A 10,940-nucleotide genomic window follows, 5' to 3' on the forward strand; every position below is an offset into this window, starting at 1 on the left:
CAATTTCTCCACTTTTAATAATAGTGATGTGAGTTTTTATCAATTTAGGGAGATTTGTGTTCTATCATAAATGTGTCAATAAAGTTTCTGGATCCCCGTTAGTGCCTCTTTTCAATGTGAAAGCCAATTGTCTGTGTGTGTGGTTCCACCAGGATGCATGCTGGGAAGAAGAACAGAGATGGAGATCATACTGTGACTCTTTATGAACTCAGGAAACATCCAGTTTAGACTTGCACTGTTTTTTAAAGGTTACTTCTCTTGGGATAAAACAAATTAATTTCCAGCACATTGCATTAGTGACCATTCATTTGAAAATGTAACACAAATGATGAATCCTTATGACAATATTGTGTTTATGAGATATCCAGAAAAGCTCCGTCAGTCAGCAAAAGAAACCCTATGCCTTACTCAGTGGATATGACAACCTTATTTGCTGCACAAATTGCTGTACGATCACCTACATGATCACGCCCCATTGTCAACTATCTTTATGTATTGTATCCTCTTCATATGTACATGTGTGTAGCACGTCCATTAATGTGGCCAGTCATTAAATATGGGCTGATATTTTTCAGTATGATCCAGGACTCTGTGTACACACGTACATATCCTGTCTATAATGTACACATACTGTATGATACCTGTCAGCAACATGTGCATTCATCTCATGTAGGGCTGAAAGAGAAGGCTGTTGTGGTCACCTCCCGTCATGAAGAGGCCGCTGCCCCGGTGGAGACGGCTGAACCAGAAGGTACCACTCACTCACTCACTCACTGGTAGACAATGATTGGAGAGGCAACACCGCTGTTGGATGGTGACACATTCCCACTGTTTATTGGGCTTGTTATCGGAGAGCGTACGGCAGCACCGTCCATCTCATTGGGTGGAATAGAACCTGAGTGGTCTTACATTTTGGCTTATTTTGAGAATGACATCAAGAAGTTGTTTAAATGTGTAATTGTATAAAAAGTGAAAAGATGTACTGTAGTTTAACATCTTTATAGTTCTACTCAGTTGGGGACATTTGCCTGTGTCTATGTATAGCAATGAATAATCTCACCACTGTAAATATGTGATGATAAATGAGTTGAGACTGACTGTAGAGATGATCAAATCAGTCAGGTCAGACCTGTTTGAGTCGTCTATTCATCTGTGAATAGCATGTTTTGTTCAGAGTAACAACTTAATTTAAATATCATGTAGAGACAGTTTTTAGACTTTTTAAAGCATATTTAAATGTTGTCACTGATTTGCAGTAGCATACATAGATATTCAATGAAAAGGGCACCAACATGAGCTGGGATTAAATCATGTAAAAAGACCATTTCATTCCATTTTCTGCTGGTTCTTGGCAGTTTTATACTTTGTTATATTAAAACTTTTAGCAAACTTGCAGGTGGGATTGATGGAAAAGATGCTAACCAGATAGAGAAATGCAGTGTTGGCAAAAATGAACCAAAATGAAGCTGGACTCCGCTCAGCAGTTGTACTGAAGAGGCCCTTTTAGCAGACGTGCTCCCTCATATACAGTATACCCTCTGCCAAAGAGTCCTAGGAGGAAATGCACTAAACATGAATGGATCCACTCTTTGAAAAGTGACCAGCATGTCATCAAGGTCTTAATAATGTTATAAGGTACATGTGTGTTTGACATGTCAAAGGTCATTTTGGCTAATGTTTGATAGGTGGACAATGAATTCGATTTAATTAGAGAAATTGAAACAGAAATAAAAGCAACACAAAGCTGAAGCTCATTCTGCTGCTGTGTGAATGAATGAAGGATATTCCTATCTTATTGAAATACTTATGCTTATTATATATTTTATTTATTATATGCTTGGCAGTGGACCACCTAACATACTGATGAGTCCTCAGAGTCCAGCTGCTTATTTTCATCATCTGCTTGCTTTTTGAATGAAAAAATGGAAACCATTAGCATTTCTGATCTGTCCCTGCCTACTCATTCTGCCACATAATCACATGACCCTCCCCCACCCCCCTCTCTCCTCAGCTGTTTTTGAGCCTGAACCTGTTTATGTGGAGGATGTGATTGAAGCTGCCGTAGCCGAGGACACTTCTGCACCACCACCAGGTACCTGAGTAGGAATGTCTTCATGTGACAATAGTGCTGTAAATCATGTCCTTCATCAATGCAGGCAGATGGTTAATAAATGTCTAGTTCCACTACAGGATAGCTAGGAGCATCTCTGCACTATTATGAAAACCTGCGCTGTCTAGCAGCACTACATATTTACAGTCATATCCTCATTAAATGTAATCATTTCCTTCTCAACACCGTTGAGTTCTTTGGAGTGCCTCGATGATATTGTACGTAATGAATGCTGTCTAGTTCTGCCGTGTCATCTTTGAGAACACTTAATACCCCACTGATTACCTGATGATGGAAGTCCAGGTGTGGTATGGGGCTAACATTAGTTTCACTTCTGCATTGAAGATGTCCCACGTTGACACCAACAGGACTGTCCCCAGTACAAGGCTGGGCCTGAACTGCCTCCTGCAGGATGGACCCCGCAAACACACTTTGCCAAGCTGTGGTCTGTGTGTGTGACACAGAATCTGTACAACTCTCTGCTTCTCCCCCTAGAGCCTGAACCTGAGGTAGCAGCCGAGTCTGAACCTGAACCTGAGCCCGAGGCCGAGCCCGAGGCCGAGCCCGAGGCTGAACCAGAACCTGTGGAGACTCCTGAGGTTGGTACAGGCCTGGTTGGTCATTAGAAAACAGCCAATCCTTTTCAAAAAGTTCTCTGCTGAGAGTTGAACAATCAAATGTACACATACACAGTATAGTTAGTGAAACCCTTTAAGGGAATCAGTTGTAACTATATTATACTGTTACATAGTATAGTAGCTTGATACTTACATTACTTGCATAAACACAAGTGTGAACCTGTTGATGACATTTGTGCGGTGTATTCCTTTTCAGGTGATTGAGGAGGATCCAGAGGTGCTGGAGGAGGAAGAGGAGGCGGCTCCTGCAGTGGAGGAGGAGGAGGAGGAGGTTCCTGCAGTGGAGGAAGAGGAGGAGGTTCCTGCAGTGGAGGAAGAGGAGGAGGTTCCTGCAGTGGAGGAAGAGGAGGAGGCTCTTGCAGTGGAGGAAGAGGAGGAGGCTCTTGCAGTGGAGGAAGAGGAGGAGGCTCCTGCAGTGGAGGAGGAGGAGGAGGCTCCTGCAGCGGAGGAGGAGGAGGAGGAGGAGGAGGAGGAGGCTCCTGCAGTGGAAGAGGAAGAGGAGGAGGCAGCTCCTGCAGTGGAAGAGGAGGAGGAGGAGGCGGCTCCTGCAGTGGAGGAGGAGGTACTGTATGTAATTTGAGTTATTGTGTGTTGCATCATAATTGCATAGTGATTTCATATAGACTGTGCGCCACTGGCAAACTGGAATGTCTTCATCTTGATGTTTGGTGGGATAAAGGCGGAGAACAAAATGACGTAACAACAATCAATGGAAACCAAAATCATCAACCACTGAGGGCTGGATTCAAAACCACACCCTCAAAGTAAAGAATGTAAATCAGGCTGATCCAGCTCATCATGGGAATCAGTAGTGGGTACGGCCCCCGCCTGTCTGTATACACTCCCACAACATCTGGGCATGCTCCTGATGAGTCACCGAATGGTGTCCTCGGGGACCTCCTCCCAGACCTGGATCAGGGCATCAGTGAACTCCTGGACAGTCTGTGGTGGTACTTAGCGGCGTCGGATGCACCGATACATAACGTCCCGTAGGTGGTCAGTTGGATTGAGGTCAGGGGAACGTGAGGGCCAGTCAATGGCATCGATGCCTTCGTCATCCAGGATCAGCCCACTGCACCAGGAGGAACCCAGGGCCCACTGCACCAGCGTAAAGTCTGACAATCGCTCTGAGGATTTCATCCCGGTACCTAACAGCAGTCAGGGAACCGTTGGCAGTATGCCTCCCCAGACCATCACTGACCCAGCACCAAAGCGGTCATGCGGGATGATGTTACAGGCAGCATAACGTTCACCACGGCGTCTCCAGACTCTTTCACACCGGTCACACGTGCTCAATGTGAACCTGCTCTCATCTGTGAAGAGAACGGGGCGCCAATGGCGGACCTGCCACTTCTGGTGTTCTCTGGCAAATGCCAATGGAGCTGCACGTTGCTGGGCTAAAGTATTCCTTGAGCAGGCCTGTACAGATGTGTCCCAGGTTGTAGCTGTGATCACGACCTGCTGGACCTTCACTTTTTAACAATGATAATGTCCAACTATCATTCAGCACCAGAAGGTGCCGTCATGGCCGACTTTCTGATCACATAATCACACAAAACGTTTTCCTCTGGTTTTGTCAAATATATGTATAGAAGTTTTAACAGCTAATAAAAACGTTTAAAGCCATACCAATTTCTAACCTGTGATCATGTTGCTTGATTCAGGCTGTTCCAGTTGAGGAGGTCGCAGAGATAATGGCAGATCAGCCTGAAGAGGAGGCCGTGAAAGAGGAGGAACCTGCTGCGGCTGAGGAGACCGAGGAGGAGGCTGCTGCTGAAGAGGTGGCATCAGACGTTGACACTTTAGAGGAAGAGAGCACTCCCACAGAAGAAGCTGTCGAGGAGATGGAGGAAGAGGCAGCTCCTTTAGAGGAACCTGCTGAGGAGCCCACTGAAGAGGAGGAAGCTCCAACAGAAGAAACTGTAGAACAGGAGTCAGCGCCTTCAGAGGAACCTGCTGAAGAGGACGCAGCCCCAACAGAAGAAACTGAGGAGGAGTCGGCTGTAGAAGAGGACGCAGCCCCAACAGAAGAGGCACCGGAGGAGGCCGCAGACACAGAGGCAACTCCTGAAGAAGTGGTAGTGGAGGAGCAAACAGTACCAGGTAAAGAGGAAAGCATAGACGTAAAAAGACGAGGTGGTAGGGCTGTCCACGTTTGAATATTCATTCTAAAAAACCACAGGTTTGATCTATTTGAATATCTCAGATGTAAAGATATGCTGGCTCCCTCTGTGCCCGCTGAGCAGATGAGTGGCTCTCCCTCTTCAGAGGCATGCCATTAAATCAGCTAAATAAGAAACAACGGCCATGTACTCAGCCAGTCGCCTATAGACCATATATTTGTTCAAACCCTAAATTAGCTGGCAGCTGGCTGGAGGGAGGTCGTCTGAAAGTTTCCTACTGGCTGTTGGCTATAATGTAAGTCAATTCCAGTAAATATCACAATATGAAATGTGTTTCCTGTTTAAAAAGTACAACTGTCAGAAGATATCCAGTACTACTCCCACATCTTTTCCTTGGTCCCGTCTCCAGTCTGATCTGGAGCTCACAGCTGATGGGTCCGTGGTGTGTCTACATGACACAACGTAGCGTTAGCTGTTAGGACACGGTGTCTCTCTCTGCGCCCGACTTCTCTCCATCATGACGGTTGTTGTGAATTATTCCTCGTTCATCTTCACCTATCGTTACATTTCATTTTCACTTGATGGAAGAGACGTTGTGTGACTCCCGCCTGCGATACATTCAGTGCGCTCAAGGCAGACAGCCGCGGTAGTCCTGCTTGTTTTCACAATTGAATATTAATTTTCATATTCAAATGTCTGTTTTATTTAATGTTCAAATCTATATTAGAATTTAGAATATTTGTTGACAGCCCTACAAGGTATAGCAGTTGTATTTTGGTGGTGTTCAGTTTTTGACTTTAAAATAGACCACATTGTGGGAGATAGCTTCTTCAGTGTTGGGTGACAGGATTGATACCACTGTTCCTGTTAAAGAGGAACTCGGCACAGTCTGTTTAAAGGCCATGATTATCTGTGAAAGAAGTTGTATAAAGCCAAGTGTCTCCAGAGGCAGCTGTGTTAAGTCCTTTATGAATGTCTTTAAGTAGTCTAAAGACTCCAGGTTTGAAAGTGGAAACGGTGTTGGGTTGTGGAGAAAGAGCTGAGTTCACCAGACCTCTGTAGGCCGCTGCTCATCTCTGCCAGAGGCTTAGCCACATTAGCCGCTACTAGCACAACACACCACGTCATTTATCTTCTTTTTTTTAAACTAGGAGTGCAACACTAAATTGGTGGGTGCTCTTTTAATGTGAGCTACAACCAAGAGCCCATTAGCTTAGCACCAGAAACGGGTGGAGACAATTTGCCTGGTTCTGTCCAGTTGTAACAAATCGACCTACTACCACCTCCAATTAATGAAAGCACTTCTATATAAGCGGTCCGTTCAGGAGCTTCGGAGGTGCTGGTAGCATTAGTTAGCATCTGACAGAGCCAGGCTAGCCGTTTCCTGCTTTCATGCCGGCCGTAGCCTTCGATTTAATGGAAAGATCTGAACCGTGTTCTGTCTCCTCTCTGGGAAATCAGCTTATTTGCTTTCTTTATATGTGAAAGTCCAGTGTATGAGCAGGGCAAACAGGAAGAGAAGTGTTGACACCTTTAGAAGTAGTGTAGTAATAACTCATTTGACCAGGGTCAATGAAAACACTATTGTGTGTGCATTAGTGTGCTAGTAGACCAGAAGCATTGTTCAGACATGATATGCTGAAGTGGTACACGAAGCCAACGATCACTGAACACCGTGTCTGCTGAGCTGTTGGTGTGAAGCGATGGAGCTGGTGATGGGGGAGTGATGTAGTAAACTGGTTCTGTTCTCAGGAGCATACAGTTGGTTCACGGCTTCAAATGTTCTTTATTCCACAGTCACAGAGACAGAAGAAGAAGAAGTAGAACACGAAGAAGAGGAGGCAGCAGAAGAAGGTGGGTACACACACACACACACACACACACTAAAGTCCTGCACCAGAACCAGGTGATAGATGAACAGTACATTTAAAGGAGGCAGAGCTTTGTGAGAAGACATGGTTTGATTCTTTCTGTGTTTGTGTTTTCAGTAGCAGAGTTTGTTGAGACAGAGGAACCGCTTCAGGATGAGCCCACAGGTAAACCCCTTCATGCTCATAGTGATGACTGTGTACTGTACTCTATAGGACCTAACACCTTTGTCCTGTTTGGGCCTCCGGTCCACACTTAGTTGTTATTGTCTTTAACCGTTAATCTGCCCATCATTTCCTCCATTCATCGGCCAATTAAATGTCACAAAACACTAGAAACTCCTGGTTATTTTCTAAAGCAAACAGGTGACGTCTTCAGATGCTTTGTTTTGTTCGAGCAATATTCCAAAACCCAAAGACCCATTATTCACATTCCAGTGTTCTAAAACGGAGAACAACAGAAAGGAGAGTGTTTGGACAATATTCTATATCTTTGTTATTAGCATTTGATCTGTCGATGGACTCATTTCTGACGTGTTTCCTGCTTGTATTTGTAAGCAGTGTTTTTAAATGCAGGCGGCTCAGTGTGGACGTAGTACAACTTAAATCTGTCCTTGTTCCCACTCTTATCCTGGCTTACATAATGTCATCCAACGGCATGAGGCCAGAGCAGCTGCCTGCTATCTAGTGTCCGCTCTGCTGTCAACGTGGAGCTGATAGTCAGCTGCACTTTGAACACAGTATCTGTTCCCGATGCTCCAGTTGCATCAGTAGTAAAGGAGAAGCCCCTCACACTCAAAACCCCCCCATGGTGAACTGCCATTCATTATCACATGGTAACAGCACATCTGTTCCAATTCAAACATACACAACCTATAAAAGGAAGGAAAAGGATTCAGTAGCTTGTAACTTCCTGTTCTTTGTGTGCTTTCAACAGAAACGTAGAGGCTGCCGTGGTCGTCGTGGTGACGGAGCAGGGACCCACTGACCTTGCATCAGCACCATCTGAGCGTGCTCAGAGCGATGATGCACCTCTCCACCTCCAGTGAAACAATTGAGTTGTTATGATGCCCCCAACCCCCGCCGCTTTCACACCTTCCTTTAATGTTCCTCTTGGTGTAAATGTGAGATAACAGATGAATTATTTACTAATGCGGTACTCCTGTTTGTCTTTGACTCCCCATTCTTTCCTTCTTCTTTAAGTAGAGTGCCCGTTTCCATCTGTGTTCAGGGTGATGTAGTTCTGTGTGACTGTGTCCAGATGGTCAGGCCATGTGAACTCTATGTGCTCTACTTGCAACCAGTCTATCTGCAAGAGCTGTAACATTAAACCGGTCTGGAACTTTATTTTAAAGTCTCTCAGTGATGTAGTTTGGCTTCCTGCAGCTGAACCAACAGGTTCAGGTCGATACACTGAGCTATTTGACTTTGCAGGTTCAGAAGCTTCACAGATTCAAAACTTAGCTGGCGCAACAAAAGCGGAAGTGTTGCTCTGAAGGAACGCTGCATAATGTTTCCCTCCTGCTGATAAAAAGCAGCTTGATGGGGGTCACAAAAAATCTCTCAAGTTTAGTAACCAAACTAAAACTCTAATGTTCTGCCCCTCTTTAGAAGAACGTCTCCATTGAGCTGTGTGTAGTTCTGGTCACAGTGTTGTAGATTCTATGCAAACCCCCTCACCTATCCCCCCAGCCAGTTTATGTACCACTCGGTGTGTGTCGACAGGACGAGCCGTATGCTAGCATGTGAATTCAGAGGAAGCTTGTGTGTGTGTGTGTGTGTGTGTGTGTGTGTGTGTGTGTGTGTGTGTGTGTGTGTGTGTGTGTGTGTGTGAGAGAGCGAGAGCATGTGTGTGGATGTGTCCCTATGTGTCCCATGATGAGCATGTCCTTATGTTGACTAGTCAGTCCTTTCTGTGAGCCGTAGACGTCATCATCTTCTTTACCTCCGTGTGTTTGTGTTCTGTAGATTCCTAGCTGTTCTTGTTTGTTTTTCATATTTCCAGATGCGGTTAGCGAGACCATCTAACTAGACTATCAGATTCTTTCTAATATGAAGTTGTAACTTTAAGCTTCAGCTCTTTGAGTTTAAACTGTGATGTAAATTAGGACATCGTGGACGGTGCAAAGCCGTCCCACTGTGGTGTAAAGATTCTTTTTTCAACTCCACCAGCTTATACATGGATGTGGCCTCTAGCAGGCTGATTCAGACAGGACAGTGACACTGAAGCATTTCAACCCTGTGTGATCCAGATCATCTCTGGCCTACAGAGGGTTCCTGTGGAAGTGGGCTAGAACCAGCTGCCTGACACCAGTTAACTGAACCAACAGCGTTGTTTTTATCATCAGTGGCATGTTTTCCATTTACTTAAAGGGAAACCTCACTGTTCCCTTTTGATTTGTGACATCACAAGTAGTCTTGGTGTGTTTTGAATCATTGATCCATGGTAGCAGGTCCCATCAGACCCCATCAGGCCCCTGCAGACCCCATCAGGCCCATACAGACCCAGAAGATCAGAGAGCAAAACATCATCTTACACATCTTTCCATCACAAAACTAATATTGTGGAATTAAGAAAGCCAGATGAGAGCGTTGTGTATCTTCTCTTGAAGGTGATGTGCAGGTCAACGTGCTCTGGTGTCCCTCTGGTGTCCCTCTTGTATTCTAGTAACCGGGACACCTGGAGAGCTTTGGGACAATGGGTGCAGCACTGTGGATAACACATCTCTGTTGTGATACTGACGTTTTAGGATTCATTCCAACACAACACTACTGTTAGTGGAAGAAGAGAGACCAAGTCAAACATACCTCTTTATTTACTATTCTGTCTTTTGGTGTCACAGTCCCACTCTGTGTTTCTGCTCCTGACATATTGTAACGATCAGATTGTTTTTACGGTGTGCAGTAGTGGTTTTTGTAGGATGTCTCGTCCACTAGCTGGTCTTTTCTACTTCCTGACACTTTGTAAGTCAATGTGAACTGTAAAACCTTTTTAACATTGAAGATTACAATCTTTACCAAGAGAGAGCTTCTAGATTTTTAAAAGCAACATTTTTAAAAAGGACTTGGAGAAATAAAATAAAATAAAAAAAACGATTTTTCTGAAAATGCTTTAAAAGCTTTTTACAAAGCCATAAGCGGTTTGACAGGCAGGTGTACGGGGCTGTGCTACTTCAGGACAACTTTTACTCTCCAACAATAGAAAAGGAGGAGCAATAAAATAAAGCCGCAGAGCAACCGCACCGCAGCAAGCCGGTGAAACCGATTGTGATCTTTTCATGACTGATCTTTGATCTTTGTCATGAACCTGCTGTGATGACATGGACCGCTCTGCTCCCAGAGAGGTGGCAGTTGTTCCCTTAGTGTCTGCTGGAGACAGCAGACTGAGCTCCACAGTAGTCTGGGGAGAGAAAGTTGTTGGTTAAAACCTGCCCAGCTCTTTGCCTCAGTGTTGTCTGCAGATCTAATACTGTCTGGAGATGATGGGGATTAAATTATTGTGAAGTAATGATGGATTGTGAAGATTTGAAGTGTCACAGTTTCTGTAAATGATCTATTGCTGCAATAAAAGGTTTGGGACAACACGGCAATGACTCCGGTCTTTTTGTGTATGTGGTTCGACACCACTGGTTTCCACTAAAGTCCTTATGATGACAAGCATTAGGCTAAATAGGATGAACATGTGTTGCTAAATAATGAAAACTTTATTACTGTCCGATGCAACCCACGGGGGGGGCTCTGACCGGCTGAGTGGAATCCTCCGGAGATCCATTACGCACGGGAGAGGCTGTGCTAACGCAGATCCATCAGCCTCAAAACGCCGTCGTTTAGGAGGAGAGCGCCCATAAACATGGAAGTAGGCTACGTCTACACTCACACACACAGAGGGATGATGAGAGGAGACGCCACAGAGGCGTGTGACCACCGTGATCTCTCTGGTCACGGTGGTCACACGCGTGCTGCAGGTTGATCATACAGAATGCCTGAGAGCCTGGGTCTTTCCCATTAGTGCTTTTATACGGCTTGATTCCTCGACTCGCGTCTTAGTCCCGCCCACGGGAGATGCGAGCGGAGGAGGCGAGGAAAAGACTCGAGGAGAGGAAACGAGTAAATATGTTTTTAGAGACATGAGACGTCGTTTCCTCTGAAGCGTCACGTGAAGCGACGTCCGTCCCTGATGACAGCAGCAGCTGATCACAGC

At 45.2% G+C, this 10,940-nt stretch overlaps 1 protein-coding gene across 6 annotated transcripts in view; it reads left to right on the top strand.

Annotated features, from left to right (window-relative positions):
• The window catches only part of asph (aspartate beta-hydroxylase), a 38,603-nt gene extending 28,280 nt beyond the window's left edge, over window positions 1–10,323 (top strand). For 4 of the 6 annotated variants that reach the window (XM_037788614.1, XM_037788616.1, XM_037788611.1 and 1 more), the window contains 9 exons: window positions 674–751; window positions 2,012–2,092; window positions 2,606–2,709; window positions 2,945–3,019; window positions 3,284–3,310; window positions 4,413–4,851; window positions 6,669–6,725; window positions 6,860–6,907; window positions 7,677–10,323. In XM_037788614.1, coding sequence (XP_037644542.1) covers window positions 674–751; window positions 2,012–2,092; window positions 2,606–2,709; window positions 2,945–3,019; window positions 3,284–3,310; window positions 4,413–4,851; window positions 6,669–6,725; window positions 6,860–6,907; window positions 7,677–7,684 — 917 coding nt within the window. In that variant the 3' untranslated portion in view covers window positions 7,685–10,323. The remainder of the gene's footprint in view (window positions 1–673; window positions 752–2,011; window positions 2,093–2,605; window positions 2,710–2,944; window positions 3,020–3,283; window positions 3,311–4,412; window positions 4,852–6,668; window positions 6,726–6,859; window positions 6,908–7,676) is intronic. The other 2 variants (XM_037788612.1, XM_037788613.1) reach the window with 2 other exon arrangements.
• Window positions 10,324–10,940: the final 617 nt, after the last annotated feature.

The sequence above is a fragment of the Sebastes umbrosus genome, chromosome 12, assembly GCF_015220745.1.
Source record: "Sebastes umbrosus isolate fSebUmb1 chromosome 12, fSebUmb1.pri, whole genome shotgun sequence".
In the NCBI taxonomy this organism is placed as follows: domain Eukaryota; kingdom Metazoa; phylum Chordata; class Actinopteri; order Perciformes; family Sebastidae; genus Sebastes; species Sebastes umbrosus.